This window comes from Chelmon rostratus, chromosome 22 (genome assembly GCF_017976325.1).
Source record: "Chelmon rostratus isolate fCheRos1 chromosome 22, fCheRos1.pri, whole genome shotgun sequence".
NCBI lineage: Eukaryota > Metazoa > Chordata > Actinopteri > Chaetodontiformes > Chaetodontidae > Chelmon > Chelmon rostratus.
The window spans coordinates 4,768,409-4,789,546 of NC_055679.1; the positions used below are offsets into that span (position 1 = coordinate 4,768,409).

A 21,138-nucleotide genomic window follows, 5' to 3' on the forward strand; every position below is an offset into this window, starting at 1 on the left:
ATACTGATCTGGACGTCACTCACTGTGCAGTTAACAGGGACTCTGAAGTATCTGGTCAGATGGTTTTCAGAATTATAGTCCACCTCAGCGGGGCCACTAGAGGGCCTTGTTCATAAGAACACATTTCATAATTCATGTGAGCAATATTGTTTTTGTGGGAAAAAGCTTTTCACTGTCTTAGCATGCTGCTTTTATCTTGTCTCCAGTTTCAGTCCGAAGATATTCACAATTTTAAACCTTTAAAATGACTTTGTGCACCATGTATTTAACTGTACACACAGCTAAATGCTTAAGAAAACCTCTACCTTCACTTGTCCTTGCTCATGGAGTCATAACTCATAAATTCCAAAGATTTCTGGAGTTTACGTTGTGGGTAACTGTGGTCTTATAATTTCTCTCCAAGTGCAGACTAACAGGGAATTTCATGAAATTGCACGACTGCAGTGTTTATTTAAAATGCAGCATTTTCATCTGGGATGAACAGCACTCCTCTTTCCTTCACACCACTGCTCCCTAGTGGTCAACAGAGGACACTACACAGCTGGAGGCGAGACTATTTAACCTCTCTGTCCCACACAGATTAAAAATGTATAAAGCTGATCAACAGGATTATCCGGTTGATAGGAGACCAGGTGATTTTAATTAGTGTGATATGCCAGAATAAATACAAATTGAACAACTTCTCAGCTCATTTAAAAATTCTAATATTATCCATCCATCCATTATCTATATACCGCTGAATCCTTTGCAGGGTCACGGGGGGGCTGGAGCCTAAAATTCTTATATTCAAGCTTGTAATTGAGCTCAAAAATGTGTTAATGGCCTTGGAAACAGTTGATTTAAGTTCAACACGAGGTCAGTCAAGCAGCAGTTCTGGGGCAGATTTAATTTGTCCATCTGTCACACACCTGTTGATTTGACTTGTCGTCCATGTTAGCTCAAAAGTGAACGTGACAAATGTTTTCTTTACCTTCAAAAACGGTTGACAAAATTATCTCACCACAAGGTCCTTTAGTGGCTGTTCCGGAGTTTTGTTTGCTTTTGTTTGGTTTTTGTGGTTTTTTGGTATTTATTGTAATTTGGCTGCATTTCTTTTCTTCTTTTTTTTTTAATTACCGTTACCTCATTTTAAACCTTAACCCAGGCATGTCAAACTCATTCCATAAAGACCGTGTGGCTGCAGGTTTTTGTTCCAACCAAGGAGGAGCACACCAGGCTGGAATCAATTAATCAGCTGATCTCAGTCTTCAGCTGATAACAGAAAGATACCTTGATGTTGATTGGTTGGCCTGGTGCACCTGCCTCAACCACTGCTTTCTCCAGTGGTCTCAAAGGCCCTGTACAACCATGGTAGACCAGGATTATTAGCTCTCCCTGCAGGGCTGTGTGAGAAAGTGCAGACATTGGATGACTGACATCTCACTAACTCTCACGTCAGCTTCAGTGGGCGGGAAAGATTGCACTTTTATTATTTTCACATTTGGACTTGTCAAAAAGGTAAAGGTGTGACTGCAAACATTAACGATGTCTCTGCTCCATCAAAGTGTTCCAGTCAGCCATGATGGAGGGCCAGTGAACCAACATGCACAATACCAGGACCATCAAACTGAGGCAGCCAGATGGAATCAATCATTTTATTTGTTCAGAGGTGTGGTGACATAATTTCCAGCAAAGCTTCACCCACCATCGAGCGCAGGTCCAATTAGCCAGATTAATTGAAAACACCTGCAGGACCTTTAATCATCACTGAGAGTAGTCAGCTCTGCAACACAGACATTTAAATGCATCCACAAAGTTTCTTCGAGATGTGTGACTGAAAGCAACGCTCGCTGCCACTTTTTGTGCACGTTTGTGCTTTACAGTGAGTTTCAGCTCAGTTTGGCTGTCTGGCTGCTTCAACCTCATGGCTCTAAAAAAAAAACAAAAAAAAACGCACTGTTCTCTACCTGCTCCGTCAATGCTGGTTGCATAAATAAGCAACTGTTTGCTCTTGAGTTCATTACATCAACTTGTGGTGATATGTCAATGTTGTGTTCAGAACTTATTTTGCTGGCCCCAAATAGCCAAACAAAAATAATACATCTGTTATTCGAGATTTAAGGGTTGTTCTTTTACTTGTCTGTATCTAACAGTTATATGGTGCACTAGAACAGTGCAGCATTACATTCAGTTCATGGGAACTTTCCACTTGATATCTGGTAGTTTGTTCCTCAGCGAAAGTGGGGGGCTTTTATGTTTAAACAAAGAAAGCAACATCACAATAGCACACACTGTTTCAAAAGGGATTTTTGGGAAGCGTGGAGCGGAAACACCACAGCAACAAAGGTGGAGACAACCATGAAACGTTTCCATCTTTACAGTCGAAAATGGAGGCGTTTCCATCCTTCACGCGAAGCCTCTGACAAACACACAGAGCGAATCAGGAAGCAGCTAATTTATTTCACTACTCTCTGTATACTTTGCAACGTTCATGTTCAGCCACTGACATTTATTACACATTCAGGCAGGGTTCATTTCACTTGATCTGCCCACCCTGGGATCTGTGCCTTACATTACACACTCACTGCTGACTGGCCATCCCGCTTAGCGTCTCCTCAGCCAATCAGGGCCCTGATTAGAATCACACTCAGATTCCAGCCCGTCACTGGGCCACAGAGGTTAATAAAGGCAATGCACTGTTTTTTAAACTAGGCTTTCATCTGAAATATAATATTTTTTAAAAAAGAACATCGACAATATTCAATGAATAAGCTATGTGATCAGGATGCCGTAGAGGAGAAATTCGTTGTACCAGCCGGCACTTTGGGAGAGGCTCCACACTTCATGAGCTGTTGTCATTCACTGAGTGTTGAATCCTTAGTATCAACCGTCCCACCGCCCCTCATGCTACCCTGCACTCCTTACAGTAGTTCCCAAGTCACATGACCTATGCAAAATAAAGGGCTCTTGCATTACAATTTCTGATTGGGTAATTCTTTTTCTAACAAAATATGAAAATCTATAGAAAAAAATCTTCATCGTTCAATAAAAGGTAGAGATATCAAAAAAAGAAAAGATGTTAGCGCTCCGTTGTCTTTCAGTTTGGAGGCCAAATTCCAGCTAGAGGAAATTGCACTTGAGCAGCTGAATGGGTCTGTGAGGGCATCGCCACGTCAGGAACAGGGTGGGGTTTCATTTCTTGCGGGCGTGCTTGTATTTGTCCACATAGGCCTTCACCAGGTTGGCCACCTTACTGGAGTTCACCTCACCACTCTTGCTGTGACACACCTAAACAAAACAAACAAAAGACACAGCGACAGTCAGTAACAGTTCTTACCATATTTCTGGCAATCATTACTGCTGGGGAAGCTTATTGCAAATAGGACATATTGAACATTCTGCGCATGAAATTTCTCCACAGTTGTCCGTTCACTGAATCCCTCCCCTGTACGGCAATTGTCCAAATGTAGCTTCGCTACGAAACCTCAGCACAGCATCAACCTGTCCAGCTTTGGATACTCCACACTGAGGCGGTCTGCATGGGGCTGTACTAGATGTAGGAACTGAATTAAACAGTGTTTATCTGCTCTAACTAAAAGCTACTTGGTTAATCACCAAGAATATTTTTGATTTATGCATATTGGTCCAGAGTTTAATTCACAAACATTCACACGAAGCATTTGTCCACTGTGTGGAAGCTGGTATGGATGTCACTAGTTCAGGCTAACGTTAGCAGCACTGTCTCGCTCTGTGATGGATTTGTAGACATTTACACTGCAGCCAAGCCAAACTCATTACCCGAGACAGTGTTACACTTGCAAAACACATTGGTCAGCCTTGTCTCTTGACATATACATACACAAACATACTGTTTGAAAATCCAAACAAGTACATGAACTTAGCGACTAAACAGGGTTATGTTGGGATGAAATGTCAGTCTAAACTAACCTTTTCTTTGTCACACTTTTGTCACCAAAAGTTACTCAGAATTTAAACGCCATATCTGTGACCCTTAAACTGCAGAGAGAGCAGACGTGAGAAGGGAAAACTTGACAGGGTTAGGAGGTAACTAAGGGGGGTGGGGCTTGGCGAATGACTTGGCATCAGTTCGTGTCAGAAATTCTCCAAGTGAGAAGCGCTTACCTTCTCTACCGCTTTGCGGACAATCTCCTTGTACTCCTCCTTTGTGATTTCCTTCCTTTGGTAAAAGGGTTTGATGGCTGTCTTCACTTCGTTTATAGCTTTCTCTTGGATCTGTTGTTTCTAAAGCAGAAAGAGGAAATTAGATTGCTTGAGAAATACTGGCAGAAACTGGCAGGGAAACAAAACACTTTCTTGACAGAGGGCTTGTGATTAAGTAACAGGCAGACCAGTGGCAGCAGGTTACCTTTTCTTTTTTGGAGCTGTCAGCTTGAGCCTTGTTATGATGGCCAGGCTGAGTTGTGGAGGATGGTAGTACCTGACTGGGTGGCAGCTGGCCCTGGGTCACTACAGCAATGCCAGCTTTGGTTGGGGTTGGAAGAAGGCCGGGTTTCCCATAACCCACCATTGTACTGGCCATCTAGGAGAAACCAGAGAACGAGAATAAACATAGTGGAAACTTTGCTTAAGAACAGTACTTGATTAACGCCCCAAAGGAGCAAAACCCTTTTGTGTGTACAAAAATTATCATCATGTTTCTGCCGCAATGTGAATGTGCTTCCCAAGAAATATGAGTCCTACAGGCCAGATGGCAGTTATGTTGAATTGAACCTGTTGGATTTGGGCTATATCAACAACAAAACAGCATCGGGGGACTGAGTTTTCATTTCTCTCATAAATGAGCCAGATCGGTTGAAAAAAATGTTTGTGACACATGACAGCAGCAGCTCGTTGCTGCTTGCAGCTTTAATTTTGTATTTTTTTTTTTATTATCTTTTTTTTTTAACTTGAGCAATATTAACGCTAAAAGATATACATAGTCAGGAACTCCCATCACATCCCAGGTCTGGTTACATGCATGCAATTCCATACCTGTGTCGTATAGCCATCAGGCTGAGCTGCTGCTGTCTGGCTGCCTTGTTGCATGGGTGGAGGCGGTGGGGGAGGCGGTGGGAGGCCCTGAGCGCCGACAGCGGGGACCTGAAGCAGTGGTACAGCAGGGTGGAGATGCACAGGGACCTGAGGAGGCATTGCGTATGGTGCTGCAGGCTGCAAGCTGACCGGCAGGGCTCCTCGCGGGCCCTGCATCGGGTAGTGATGGGGAAGAACATTCAGCTGAGGAGGAATCACGTTCATCACAGGCACCGGAGCATTGCCCAGCACTGCCTGGGGAGGAGGCTCGCTTTTAGGCGGATCTGTTGAACAAGAAAAACAAAATTAAGAACCCGTCATCTTGTATGGCAGCTAAAACAGTCACATTTTGTAGCTGATTTTAAGTACTGTATTTTTTTGTGTATAGTGACAGAAAATGAATTCATAAATGAGGAACTGTGCACAAGATTCTTCACATACTAAATGATAGACTCAAATATGTGCGAGTAAAACAACTGTGAGGATTTGAAAAACAAATTAACAACTTCAAAGGAATTGCTCTTTCCTCTCAAATCTAATAAAATGCAGGTTTCTTTTCTTTTGTGCATGTTCACAGTAGAAATACTGGATCTTCCTTTATTAGCCTCAAACAGAACATTAATTGCACACACCATGACTACAGCTCCTATTTAAGAGGGAAAGGCAGATTTTTTACTTGCTTTTTCATCATTTGCATTTTCTCAGGCAGAAGCAGCGCTGGTTTTGGAGTGGTGATAAATAACTGTACAGAGAAGCCTAGCTTTCTGAGGAGGAGTACTGACCTGTTGCTGCTGTCGGCTGCTCCTCCTCTTGTCGGTTCCAGCCTCCAGGTCCCCCTCTCTCCCTCTTGGAGTAATAATCCTGAACGTCTGCAGGTAGTGTCCTCCTAACAGCCCAGCTGGACGCTGATGACCACCCTGACCGGTCAAGCATAGAGTCTACTGGCTCTGAATCTTTCCTCCTGCCACCACCGCGGTTTTCATTGAAACGGCTATACGCGTCATTCCCTGAATTGTTGCCTGTACCTGAGAAGTTGTTTCTGGGCTGCCAGCGGCTGTCAGCTGTTTCTTCCTGCTGGCTATAGAAGCTACGGTTGCCACCGCCCCGCCCTGCGCCCCGGCCACGTTCAAACCCTCCACGGCCTCCCCGTACCCGTGGCTCTCCTCTGTTGCGGTGGTCTTCCCATCGTGAGCCGCTACTGGAGTCGCGGCTCCTGTTATCAGATTCACCACAACTCTTCTCTGTAACCCAGTCAGGATTATCCGACCATCCCTGGCGTTCAGGGGAACTTTCTGTAGGCACACCATTTTCAAAGCGCCCAGCGCCTCCGTGATACCTCCGTCCCTCACTGCCAGACCCACTGCCCTGCCCAGACCTCCAGCTGCCCCTACGGTCCTTCCTCTGGGGAGACTGCTCTCTGGAAGGTGGCCGTTCAGGACTGGGCCCTCGTCTGTAGGACCTTGTTCTGGATCGTGACCTAGACCGAGACCGGGATCTGGACCTAGAGCGACTCCTGGATCGGCGCCTTCTCCTTTCACGACTTCGCTCCCTCCTAGAATAATCTCTCTCACCGTCCCGGTCCCTGTCTCTTTCTCTGCTGCGAGCTCTGGATGAGCGGCTAGAGGGCGGGCTGCCTTCACGTTCTCTAGACCGTGAGCGTGAGCGCCTGGATGGTTCTCGCTTGGAGTCCCTCTTCGGTGACCAGGTGGAGGTTGGGGAGTGGAAGCGAGAGCGCCGCTGTCTGCCATTTTTCCTCTCTTGGCTCCTTTCTCTCTCCCGTTGTTCCTTGCGATCCTCATCCTTGGCAACTTGGCTTGCAGAAGCAGCAGGTTCTGCAGCAGCTGTGGCAGCACTCTCCTTCGGTAGTTCAAAAATAGGATCGTTACCACGCTCACTAATGGGTGAACTGCAATCCATGGCAACAACTTCGGTGTCATCCTGGGATGGACTGCCATCCTTGGTTCCTTCCCTTGAGCTGTTAACTACAGAAGGCTCCTCTGATCCAACCTTTTCTGTAGCAGCACCCTCAGACGCTTTTGATTCTGAGACTGCCAAGTCATCCTCGGACTCTCCAGCTGAGGGGGAAGGCGGTTGTGGAGAATTCTCACATGATTCAGCCTTGATTTCCTTTGGAGATTCTTCATTGTTGAATTCTTCTGACTCTGCACAAACCTCCATGTCATCATCCTGCTCATCACAGTGTGGAGACATGAGGTTCTCCAGCGGAGCAATCTGAGAGTCAGAGGGTGATGATGAAGTCCTTTTCTCAGAGTCCTTCTCTCCAGAGGAAACAGGGGTTGCTGGATCTTCGTTCTCCCTTTGCTGGACATCCTCAGATTCGGCTCCTAACAGCTCCGGTTCATGCTCTGAGGGACAAGACAGGTCATCATCTTCCTCATCTGACTTCTGGTTATTTTCTTTAGATTGTTCCTGAGTCTCATCACTATCCTCTCCCACATCATTACTCAAAGGATCAGCACCTCCTCGCTCATCAGAAGAGTTGAAACCATCACAGTCTTCATTGAGGCTCCCTTCAGCATCAGATTGTGGCTGCTCTGAGATGTTCAACTCCTGCTCCTGATCAGTTTTCTCTTCTTCCTCCTCCTTTTCCATGTTGTTATCCCTATCACCCTCTTCCTCCTCCTCACTCGCTGCTGGGCTGCTAACAACTTCGGAGGATCGTTTTGCCCTTGTTGTGGCTTTCCGTTTCCCACTGGCCTTTCGGTTTGTTACCTGTTTGCCCTTCCTCTTGGCTGGTGCCTGAGAGGCCCTGACTGGCTTGGCAGACTGGCCGGTAGACGAGTCAGAGTCTGACGGACTGGACTGTGGCGGGGATGGGTCAGATGCTGGAGGCTCTTCCTGGGTTTTACTGTGGCGTCCAGATCGCCTGGCTGGTAGAGACTCGGCCTCTTTGGCGGGAGCTTTGGAGGTTGATGCCCGGCCACCCCTCTTCTCTCCTCCTTTGGGACACGTGATGGCACAGACAACACCTTGAAACACTGTGAGAGATAAATGAGGCCCAATTTCATTTAGAGACACAATCAGCATTTTCTTTAAAACCTTAAAGAGCAGCTACCAAAGTTTTTTTTTTTTTAATTATACCTCATTTAGAAATACATGAAGTCATCTAGATTGCTTCATTTTCTGTGTTAAATAGTTTGCTACTACCATTCATACTCCACACGTGTAAGTACATGTTACTTCCAACAAAAAGCAAACTAAATGTAACCATGCACCTAAATTCATTATATAACTAAACATAATTTGGATTTGAAAACCACCTTCACAAAAAGAAAAGCTGAAACTGATACTTGAAAACATTCATGTCCAAATAATGAATTTACATTCGTTTATATCCCTTTATCTAAACATTTAAGTATCAATCTCAAAAAAGACAAGACTCACCAAAATGACCAGGGCCAAACAGTGAGCTGGAGGTAAAAGGAGATGAGCAGAATCCAAAAGGAAATGGGCTGTGATTCCAATTGCGATGGAAATTCTGCCTGTTAAGACAAAAATGTAAAAGACCCACAAACTTAGCTCAAACATGCCACATCATCTATTACATTTCTGTTAATGATTAAAAAAAAACCAAAAAAAAACAGCAAGGCCATGAATGACTGAATTACTGATACCGCATATTCCTCATGTTACTAGTCTTCATCACATTAGTACTGAGTTTTGTCATTGCAAAACTAAAACTGAACTTGACATATACTGTGTAGAGGTGAATTGGGGTACTGGTTTTATTATATAGACCACATTATGGTTACCTACACCACAGACAGCTTCTGTTACTGTCATTGCTGTGGATACCACAGTCTTCAAACGGCACTGTGAAGACAGCACATAGCTCCTGTCTTCATTAGCAGTCTGATTTTGTGTAGCCACGGGGGAGCGCCTGGTCAAACAGAGGCAGAGCGAGACCAGCCTGTGGTGCTGAGTTGTAACTTTTAACAAGAGAAGGAGCATGGATTCAACATGAGTGAATCCCCGCTGCCAGAAGACATCACAAATCAAATAAGCTCCGGCCGTGATGACGGTTTCATTTCAGCTTCGGGACACATGGAGCAAAGCCAGACCGATAACGCATTTGTTAACTGCAGAGGCAAGGGTGTAGAGATGTGAGTGGTGCTAGGGACTTCTAAGAGAGTAATGAAACAGTCCATTTATGTGGTTCTGTAGGTGTTTACAAACCTTCTGCTTTAAAAAACATGTTATTAAAAACCCAAAGACATCAGAACATATATGAGCAAAACATATATGACAGCCACTATGCTGCATTTGAAGCGATTACCAGTCGACAGTCCTTTTAACAACCAACCAGCTCGTGTTTATGGTGTGTTTAAAAAGGTACCCTGTGGCGTTTTCTTGTAAACAAACAAATGTTTACAATCAGTGTTACTCACCAAAATGCAGTGTGTGTATCCCTGAGGTCAAACAAATGAGTTGAACTGCATGTCCTCCCTCATACAACATTTGCAAAGCCAAGTCCTTTTTACATCCTGACATGTTTACATTCACGTTTACCAGATTGAAGTCTTCTTCTTCCTCGCCTTTATTGACGCATTGCTGTATTGCGTCTTGCGTATGCATGAGATAAACAAAGCAAAAACTCCACTGGTTATCTTTAAGTGCCAAGTATTGTTTCTATACTTTAGCTCTAACAGTCGTGTTTAGGGTGATAGGATGAATAAACTTAATTTACCACAATAATCATAGTGTGAAAATACCTAATGCTCACACACCAAAGTCATGTTTTGTTGGATATTTATTGCAATGTATGACAACTGCACAATGACAGCATTTCAAATCCATTGTGACCTCAATCAAAATAATATGTGCTACTTGGTGCAAGCATAACTACAGTCTGCTTCTTTGGGCTGAACCAAAGCATAAAAGTTCCTGTGACTTAAACTGAGAATAACTGACCTGTCTGTGCTCCAACACACAACGACTGAACTGAATGTGTGCAACAATACAGCCTTCATTTTCAAGTAAAGTATATTTTCCTGCAAGTGGTGCAACTCATATGTGAATGTATATATACTGTATGTTTGAACTTGATAGTGGAATAAAGACACAGGATGCTATATTGCACCTCTGTGCCCTTTTTTGCTTCCAACTTGTTTGAATGTGACCTTGGAAGTGTTATTTACAACAGCAACAGGGGCAGACAAAGCAGTATTCGTGCACAGTTGGGATTTCATTACCTTGAGGTGCCGTTAGCAGGGATGGGAGCAGCAGGAGAAAGCCACGGACAAGCTTGTGCCTGGGGTTTGCACTGGTTGAACCCGGTGTCATACGGTATGTCCTCTGTCACCCAAACAAGCTCTGAACTGCAGGAGGATGACAACAAGATGAGATTTATTTATGAAGCACTGCAAAATGTTAAAACTGAACTACTCACACCATACCTGTAAAAATACAGTCTACACATATCTTACATCCATCCTAGACAAGATGCTGAATGTTTACTCTGGCTACTTAAATCAAATGATGGGAAATACAATTAGTAGAAGCCTGTGGGGGAAAAAAATCAATATGCAATCTGTAATATGTTCAAATTAAAAATTGCGATCAACCATTTGAAGTAATTTGCCTTGTACTCCAGCAGGGGGCTTTCTTCAACTACACTGTCCTGCTGACTGGATGCTCACTCAGTATTTTGAGTTTCTGTAATTTTCTTTGATAAGATAAAAGCAGAGTGACTACTAGGACTAGGAAACAGAACCAGTGTGTTACTGTATTCGTCATAATTCTTCGCGGTAAAACATCATAAAACATCAAAGAAGGAAGCGTGACTTACATGTCCTGAGTCGATGTCGTTAATGAGACACATGAAGACGGTGACCATGTACAGCACTCTGTTCCTCTCACCTGGAGACGACACATTAAACATGGATGAGACTAAACACTGAAGAACACTGAGTTAACATTCCACCAAATGCTGAAACGAGACCATGGGACGACGTAGAGAAAAAACAAAAACAAATGAAAAGCACCTTTTTTCTGCTCAGTGACAAGGGGTCATCATCGTTACCTGGAAAACATTTGCAGACAGTTAGATCTTGCTGACAAAATGTGAGAGGCTCGTGCATTACCCTGGAGGAAGAGGGGTTTCAACGTACATTTCCTCACAAGTCCTTTTGTCTTGGCGTCTGCTGTCTGCTCCACCTTCTGTCGTCTCAACCTTCTTGCCGGCTTACTTCTGAAAAGAAAACGACACCTAAATTGTTCTCATGCAGTCAAAGAAAATCAAGATAATATCATGAAATTGGATCACTTTTCCCTGATTAATGACTGATCAAGAAGATATCATTTAATGATTTCTGTTATCTACAAAGTCATTTGAGACTGGTTTCAGTGCTAACCTTCTGATACAAATAAAAAAAACTGTCTCAAACTCACTTTAAACAGACTTTTTGTTCAGGTTTTCTACAACAGCAGCTTTCAGCTTCAGGTTGAGTCGCCCGCTTCCTCACAGGAACCTTAAGACAACAATGACAGGAGGACATTTAATTCTGGGGTGAAATATTACATTTTGTCTGACATAAAGGTCAGTCGAGGCTTTCTATGCTTAACAGACAGCGGACCCGGCTGGGGCACAGAAACAGAGTGTGAACAATCTTCGACTGGTAGCTGTAGCTTTCAAGCCAAGGCATTCAGCATTCAACGCAAACTGACATTTGCAGGTAGATTTCAAGCCGTTTGCTCCAAAGTGCAAACCAGTCAACTGGCAAATGTTGTTTAAAATGTAACGTTTTGATTGGCTTTATGTAAAGAGGCTCTGCCTACAGGGACAGATAAACAGGATGCAGACAGGTATACACACAGTCAGGGTACATCCACTTTCCAGAGCACGCAGTTTAGCTGAACTTTATATATACAGCTTTTGAGATTACTGTGTTGGATTACCAGCAACAGCATCCAATGGCATCTTCTGAAAGGCAGCACAGACTGACTGACCTGTACGCAGCTGAGATTCCCGTCCCATCTGTAAACATTCGTGAAAGGTCTTCTGTCCACCGGGCAGGAGGGAGCCAGCTGCAGCTTCAAAATGAATTCAAGAAACATTGTCAAGATTCAACTTTAAAAAGCATGCAACATAAAAAAAAACAGTTCACACTGGTCTAAATGCTTTACAAGCTTTTCCACTCTGAGATGAATATATGCTTGGGGGGATACTTCATGCTATTTTTGGATTTGATCAAAAGGATCAAATTTAATAATGCTTTTTTGGCACAAGGCCAATATCAGTAATTGGTGTGAATAGTTCACTACATTGGCTGAATCTCAAAAATAAACACTTGTTAATTGGGATGTTAGAATGAAAATAGAGTGTGTCTGTAGAAACTTTATAAGCCACCTAGAAAAGTTCTGACAGTCACACTCATTTAGATTGTGCTCTTCAGTCCAATTTGGATCAAAACCAATTCCCTACTGCTGATATCACCATTTCACAAGTACGTTATGAAGCACTGAGCGTCACCTCTGCCCATGTGAGGAGGCATCTCAGGCAGAAGACGTGGCAGCAGCTGTCGGGCACGGCGAGCTCGCCTCCGGCCAGGCGGCTCAGGCAGATCGGACACCTCTCCGCCTCCTCAGCATCCGTCCCGTCAGGCGGGCCCTGGCCACCTAAACGCACGGGAGAGGAGAGACACACGCGCACCTCAGACCCAGCGTGAAGAGGAAAAAAAGAAGCTCTAAGATAAAGGTTTTCAATGTGGGTCTCACCACTTCCAGCTCCAGTCATGTCCACCCCAGACTGTCTTGATCACCACTACAACACAGAGGATAAGAGAAAGTTAACTACTTATTTATTTTGTTTAGCCCACAGGGATATTACACGAAAATCTCATTATCTCAACACCAAGACATGAAAGAAAATACCCTAAAAGACAAATTTGTTTGAGTGATTTGGGAACCTGTTACACACCTGACTGGTGTGTTTACATTTCCAAGAGGGCTAAATGTTTAATGGCAATAACACCATGGTACTGCATGGCATTGGCACCACTCACAGTGCATCCGGAGAGTATTCACAGCGCTTCACTCTTTCCACTATTGTAATGTTACAGCCTTTGTACAGTTTATTCCCTGATATTATTACAACGTGAAAAAGTGTTATTGAAAATGTTAGCAAATTAGTGAAAAATAAAAAACTAACAAATGTACACAAGTATTCACAGCCTTTGCTCAATACTCTGTTGATCCACCTTTGGCAGCAATTACAACCTCAAGTCTTTTTTGAATATGATGCCACGAGCTTGGCACACTTTTCTTTGGGCAGCTTCACCTATTCCTCTTTGCAGCACCTCTCAAGCTCCATCAGGATGGATGGGAAGCGTGGGTGCACAGCCGTTTTCAGATTTCTCCAGAGATGTTCAATTGGACTCAAGTCTGGGCTCTGGCCAGGCCACTCCAGGACAGAGTTGTCCTGAAGCCACTCCTTTGATAGCTTGGCTGTGTGCTGAGGGTCGTTGTCCTGCTAAAAGGTGAACCGTTGCCCCAGTCTGAGGTCAAGAGCGCTCTGGAGTAGGTTTTCATCTGGGATGTCTCTGCACATCGCTGCATTCATCTTTCCCTCTATCCTGACAAGTCTCCCAGTTCCTGCTGCTGAAAAACATCCCCACAGTGTGATGCTGCCACCACCATGCTTCAGTGTAGTTATGGTATTGGCCTGGTGATGAGCAGCCCCTGTTTTCTTTCAAACCTGACGGCTGGCATTTACACCAAAGAGTTTAATCTTTGTCTTATTAGACCAGAGAATTTTGTTTCTCAAGGTCTGAGACTCCTTCGGGTGCATTGTGGCAAACTCCAGGCAGGCTGCCTTGTGCTTTTTAGTCAGGAGTGGCGTCCGTCTGGCCCCTCTACCATACCGGCATGATTGGTGGATTGCTGCAGAGATGGTTGTCCTTCTCGAAGGTTATCCTCTCTCCACAGAGGAACGCTGTAGCTCTGACAGAGTGACCATCAGGCTTTCGGTCACCTCCCTGACTAGGGCCCTTCTCTCCCGACCGCTCAGTTTAGACGGCTGTCAGGCTCCAGGAAGAGTCTTGGTGGTTCTGAACTTCTTTATCTTACGGATGATGGAGGCCACTGTGCTCATTGGGACCTTCAAAGACAGACATTTTTCTGTACCCTTCCCCAGATTTGTGCCTCAAGACAATCCTGTCTTGGAGATCTACAGACAATTAATCTGACTTCATGCTTGGTTTGTTCTCTGACATGCGCTGTCAAGTGTGGGACCTTTATATAGAACGGCGTGTGCCTTTCCAAATCATGTCCAATCAACTGAATTTACCACAGGTGGACTCCAATTAAGCTGTAGGAACATCTCAAGGATGATCAGTGGAAACAGGATGCACCTGAGCTCAATTTTGAGCTTCATGGCAAAGGCTGTGAATACTAATGCACATGTGATTTCTTAGTTTTTTATTTTTAATAAATTTGTAAAAATCTCAAATTCATCTCAAATCTCATGTTGTCATTATGGGGTATTGTGTGGAGAATTTTCAGGAAATAATTTAATCCATTTTAGAATAAGGCTGTAACATAACCAAATGTGGAAAAAGTGAAGCACGGTGAATACTTTCTGGGAGCACTGTACAAGCTTTTACAAAGCAATGGCATGAGTAGGCCTGTATTAAACAGGAGAGGTTGCACCACAATGAGTGCACTTACAGGAGTGACATGATACCACAGAACATATTAAAAAAAACAAACAAAAAGAAAACCACAGCTGTCGCCTGCACAGAGACATAAAAATGCTAAAAATTGGTTGGCAACACTTTGGCAGCTGGGCAGCCAGCCCAAGTAAAGTCTAAGTACAGTTGTGTGTGTGTGAGTGTTTGAGAGAGAGAGAGAGAGAGAGAGAGAGAGAGAGGCAGTTCAGAAAAGCATAATCAATCAATAAGTCAATATGTGGCACACTGCGTCCAATGGCAATCACAGAATTTGGAGGAAAAAAAAACAAATCTGGAAAAAAAGTGAATGAAGGTATGGAAAACCCTGCACCTTAGCGCATCTTAGCACTGACTTATTATAAATCTGCACCACCTCCAAATTTACTTTGTGTTCTGTTTGAACATAGACAACATCAAGTATCATAGACACGTTTTGGGATTCATGCATATTGATGAATTAAGTCTGCAATATTCTATACCAAAACTCTGTATCCTCATATTTGGCAATTTGACAATTTTCAATTGAAACGACCTTCAGCGCCGTACAATGCGACATATATAACATTTTTTTTTAAAAAAAAAGCAAAATAAGGACCTGGTCTGTGCAATTAATGTAATCACTGCAATAGCACCTGTGTGATGCCACTTTGCAATACATGTGTGTGAGACAGTCTGTGATTTATGCTGTATGATTATTTTTTATTTTTATAGGTTAATATAAATGACACATTGACATAAAGTTACATAGATTTGTTCTACTCATTTGAAGCATGATATGTGGATGATATGTCATATCTTTGTCTGAAAACATTATGGTTTGGATGGTGGCTTGTATGCAACATTAATGTCTTTTGCTAGTCACATCCCCGTTTAAGTGATGAACTGCACTACTTGTGGTTGTTTTTAGAAATGGCAACAACCATTTTATAGTTGCGCTACAATTTTGTGGCCTGAGTTACAAAACATTGTATAACCCGAGTTACTGACAAGTTTGTACTGAGCATTAACAAGAGAAAGACTGTGTGTGTTTGATTGTTGAAGCTCTGACCCAGAATTGAACCAAAGGGGCTGTTTGGGTGCCTGTAGTTTGTTTTGGTGCATTTAAAGTGTGTGTGTGTGTGTGTGTGTGTAGTGTGAGGCAGAAAGAATTAAAAATTGATTACCATATATGACTTCACATTACATTAATACTTTTTAATGGGGAAAATGTTTATCAGTCGTTTTCTTTTAAGCAAGACATGTGTTACACACAAATGTGCAATTACAAAGTGAGAGGCTGGTAAAATTTAAAAATCACCACCAAAAGAAAAGTTCATTTCCAACACTGAAGACAAATTTAAGGTTGTTGCAGAAAGCATTAGTAATCTTTCTCCATAACACACATCTAGCAAAGCAATCTCCAATGCAAATAATTATCCAACAGTGGTGAAATAAACAAATGACGACTATTTGAATATTTCAGAGAAACATGCTATTAGATTTTCATAAATATATAACATATACCTTGTTTTTAGAGAATTGTGACCGAGATATGTAGTGACCAAACAATTTACAGTTGAATAACAAACTTCTTCGTGCTCTCTTGTGGACAAAGTGTGCAGTGCTATGTAGTGCTACTAAGTAATAAAGTTTCTAAAATTAAATATTCCTGTGATGTTCCTATGCTGATACAACAAGTGTGCTGAGGTCATTTTTAGCCAGTATTATTGGCCTGGTCCGTTTATCAGTGGGGTTGTTGTGATGGGAATTTTCACTGCTTGAGATATTTATAAATTCAATTATTAATAGATTACACAAAAAATGTATTACACATGTATCGATAGACAAATCATTGCTAGTTACAGCCAGAATTTAAACTTTAAACCTTGTAATAATTAAGTTCACCTAGGAAGTGAAAGTGAAATATCATTCCGTTTGATTCTGAGTCACTCTGTTTAGCTACAACAGGGACACAAACCCAACGCAAAACACCTCGTTCAGCTTCGGTTCAAAGTAATTTTTGAACAAATCGAACGACAGAGTTCTGGGGGTGGGGGGGTTTAATTTCTAAACACTTAAAATGCAGCAAGTCAACACAGGCCATTATCCAATAGCCACTAGCTTTGACTTGGACATTTAACGCTGTCGTTTAATTTGGAAATCAAGCCTATGTTAACTTACATTAACTGGGGTGATTGATGAAGCCAACTACATAACAGTTGAGTTGACAGGCAGGTACTTGTGAAAGCTTGCTGCTGTTTTGAACCAGCACGGCCTGACTCACGAAGACACAAAATTAGCACCAACTTGATCAACCAGTGCCAACACGACGGTGACAACATGGTTGCTGTTGGTTAGCCAGACAGCTACTGCTAGCTAAAAACACAGCTACCTCAGAGCTAGCTAGTTGTTGTTAGCACAGCAGCAAACATGGCTAAATAGTGTCTAATATTAGCCACTATGATTACACTGAAGGTCATAAGTTAGCTAGCTAGCAGCGAGCGGATTTAGCAGAAAGCTAACCTGCTAGCTGCTTTGAACAACAGCACCTGCTTACGTCGCTTTTAGCTTCTTAGCAGTTAGCTCTAGTTAGCTAGCGGTAAGTGTCGTTACTCACCTTTAAGTGCTGCTGCGGCTGGTTTGCACCGAGTCAACCGTTTTTAGCGTCCAAATTCCTGCTTTGAAATGCTGACGAATCGCACTCTTCGGGGATTGTTTTTGGCTAAAAACGGAGCGTAGCTTTCAGAAAGTCCCAGCCACATGTCTCGCGGTCTGGCTTAGAGTTTTAGCAGCTGGCGCCTCCTACTGGAACCGCCGAGCATTACAGAGCCGAGTGGCTTTATCCCCGTGGTGCATTTACATGAAAAAACAGCAACAGGTGGTAAAGAAGCCCTAAACTAGATTCAACTTCCACTTCATTTAAGTCATGTGGACAGAATTGACATGCTTTGCTTATTGACTCCTATATTAAATCAAATATGTATGAACCAAGTAGCTATTAGGTTAGTTTCAAGTGAATACAAGTGATGCCAATATAAAACACCTTCTGTATCAAATGTGAGATCCACATCCAAGTCTATCCAGTCATATGATAACAGTACAATAGCACTACTGTCTATTGGCACACAGAAGTTGGTAAATCAGTATTAACCTACTGATTACAGTCCTACACAAGACATGACAAGGTATGTTCTTTCATTTTACCCAAGGAAGAATGTAGTTTGTAGTGTGTCTATGAGAAATTACTTAACTTACTTAAATTACTGTGCTGACACTTACTGTGTCAGCACAGCACTTACAGTAGAAAACAAAAATTAAGTGAAGTCAGTTTGGCAAATTGACATATGTATTCAGCAACATGAGTCTTCACTGCCCTCCAGTGGTCACAGAGGAGAACTGCAACACTACAAACATTTGTCGCTAACATAGTGTTAATGTCATTCAAATTGTGATTAATATCAATATGCCCAAGTAAAAGCGCTCAGAAATACAAAGCTGATTGTGTGCTCAAGGACCTCTCATGGTTGTAGTAATCTGAGGAATATGAACCCAATCGGCCAGATGGTGGTGCAGTTTTGGAAAGGCCTCGACGTGAAACACACAAGTTCGACTTAGTGCTCTATAAAAAAGCCTCTTGGACCATAAATTTCCACCTTTCTTGGATTTTTCCAGTTTGCACCATTGAAAAAACAGTAATGCAGTGGATAGAATTCCCTCACTTTAAGTGTGCATGCTCTGAGGCCAAGTATAAACCAAAATCTGTAGAGCAATATTGATTGGTGCAAGTGGCCTTGGCCTATCACACATTCGCTCATAACTCAAGATGCCTTTGCCCAATCATGATTTAACTCACTGGATACATCCTGTGCTATCTCCTGAATATACAAGCTGAGTTTGATTCAAATCAGACGACGGGGAGACAAACGGCGAAACTTTGTGAGTGCAATTATTGAAATGCTACAGGCTCTGCGGTGGTGAAACAACAACCGATGACGATCATAGGTCTCACTCCTTATTCACAGAAATAAATTAGCTGAATGCAGAAACACCACAACAATGAGCGCCAAGCAACAAATATGGAAGCAAAAATAAACCAGAGCTCCAGGATCTCACATTACGCGTTAAGCACTAACAAAATGTAACACTGTACAGTCTTTTGGTGAATCCAGCAAGTTCACAGTAATGTAAAATTAAACACAAAGTACGTTTTGGGAGCTGTGGGAAGTGGAGCGCTCAGCAAAGTCATTAACAATTCAATTATGTTGAAAGGAAGGAACCACAGGAAAGGAAAATGTCCAGTGGTTAAACAGAACAAAAGGACGAGCTTGCCAGCAAATTGAGCTTGTTAGGTTATATCAGACGAGAGGGCTGTTTGAAGTCCCAACTACCGACCATGAAAACGGAGCGCTGAATATTAAAAACACTGGCATCTGTTCAGACGCCTCACATTTAGCACACAACCAAGGGAGTAGTGATGAATCCAGGAAAATACTCACTTGGCGTTCTCCACACCAGTGCTTCTCCAACCGTTTTTGTCAGACCGCCTTGTTAGATTACGTGAAGCACCCCTTCATTCACATTTTATTCTAAAGCTGATGTTGCTGTTGATTATAGAAATGTGGTTGTTAGTACAGTCATGTCTTACGATTGAACTGTCAGTGCTTGCGTCAGTTTGGTCAAGAGTGTACAGCCGCCACTTGGTAGGTGGAAGTTTCACAGTTATCCATTATTTTTAGCCAACAACAGACCTCCAACTGTTCACTGATTGCATTTAGCCAAATTCAGTATGATAATTGTAAAGCCACTGGTCTTAGCCATTTCAAACATTTATCCACTGCTTTAAGCTAACTATTTCAACTGTTTATTCATGTCTTTTAGCCATCAACAGTATTATGACTGTTCATTACTTTTAGTTAAAAAAAAAATTTTTCCAAATAAGATGAGCTACACACCATTCTTTCCATGAACCTCATGGAATACAAGCAGCCCTGATTAGGAATCAGTGCTGTAAATTGACTGCTGCTTGCGCTTTGATAGACAGGAAAGTGGGAGAAATTGGTGGGGGAAGAAACCAAGAAATAAGCATAAAAACCAAAAACAAAATGTTCAGTGTTTTATTTAAAAACTATAAACAGTCACCAAAGTAAATAAAGCCAATCTCTAACAGACTGTTAGGTCTATGTATAGTCACACATCCTACTGACACCGCAGAAATGAGGATGGTTGGGTCGCCCCGCTCAGATGCTAATACGACAGGCAGTCATAAATGTTACACAACACACGGTAGAGAGGACAGTCTGAGGACGTGAGCCGGAATGTGGCATGGTATTAAGAATGAAAAAATAGTACAATAAAACTCCACACTATATTAAGATAGAAAAAAGTAGTGAAGAAAATATCATACCTGCACGTAAAGCAAAGAACACAGGAGAAAACCTGTATAAAAACTCCATGTATTTAAACCAATTTACAAATACAAAAAAATTTTGGTACGCGCACTGTGCCCGTACAATGACAAAACGCTTACAGTGGATATATGTTACTTGTGTGTTTGTGTGTGTGTGTGTGTGTGTGTGTGTGTGTGTGTTGAGGGAAGGGTGTGTGAGGGAAGAGGGAGGGAAGAGAATACCTTCAATATTTTTTTTTCTTCTACAAAATGACATGAGATATATTATTCCATACTCTTTCAGCCAGCAAAATGAGTTCTACAAGGTATTATAATACAAAAAATGTCACAGTTCCACAAAAAACTGTTTTTCCCCCTCCCTAAGCTTTACAGCATCAGTACCTTTGCAGAATTATTTACAGGTTTTTAAGTACATTCATCCACTGCTGAGTATAGAATCACATTAGATACAAGTGACCAGGGATCATAAAAAAGCAAAAAAAAAAAACAAAACAAACAAAAAAAAAAACATACTACTTTATTCAATCCTACCAAAGTAATGCTTCTATTACTCCACAGAGCAAGTTCTCCAGTGGCTGCATCGGCATGAAAGAGGATCTTCTTTATATATATTCACAACATATTTACAAGATTCTTTTTCATTAATTGTAATGGTATTCATTTCAATAATAAATAAGTGAAAATATATTGACTCAAGTAAGAAAACCAAGCTACCAAGTTTCTAAAGAAAAAAAAATTCTCTGCGCCAGTTGCCAGCTGAGTCCTCCTCCGCCCAACCCTGTGGGATACCTATAATAGCCCCGCCCCCCCTCCACGCCCACCCGTACTCTTCAGTCGACCGCCACTCACTCCAACGCACACATCTGTTCACGGGACGAAGAGAAGAATAAAAATAACAAAAAACTTAAACAAAATGTGCTCGTGTTTGGGGTTTCGTCGGTTGAGTCCCTTGGGGAAGCAGTCTTAAAGAGCTCCCCCTTGTGGGCAGCTGGTGGAAGACCCCGTGGCAGTTTTTTTTTTTTTTTTTTTTCC

General features: G+C 42.5%; 1 protein-coding gene across 1 annotated transcript; it reads right to left on the bottom strand.

The window, feature by feature from the left end:
* Positions 1-449: 449 nt before the first annotated feature.
* On the bottom strand, positions 450-17,484 carry scaf11 (SR-related CTD-associated factor 11). Its single transcript, XM_041964310.1, has 15 exons — positions 17,317-17,484; positions 12,769-12,814; positions 12,524-12,669; positions 12,001-12,084; positions 11,443-11,522; positions 11,163-11,242; positions 11,037-11,074; positions 10,841-10,911; positions 10,245-10,370; positions 8,437-8,534; positions 5,814-8,030; positions 4,993-5,315; positions 4,367-4,540; positions 4,123-4,242; positions 450-3,267 (listed from the first exon to the last, which is right to left on the bottom strand). Exons 2-15 carry the CDS (start codon positions 12,785-12,787, stop codon positions 3,172-3,174), a joined length of 3,672 nt encoding a protein of 1,223 aa, XP_041820244.1. The 5' UTR covers positions 12,788-12,814; positions 17,317-17,484; the 3' UTR covers positions 450-3,171.
* Positions 17,485-21,138: the final 3,654 nt, after the last annotated feature.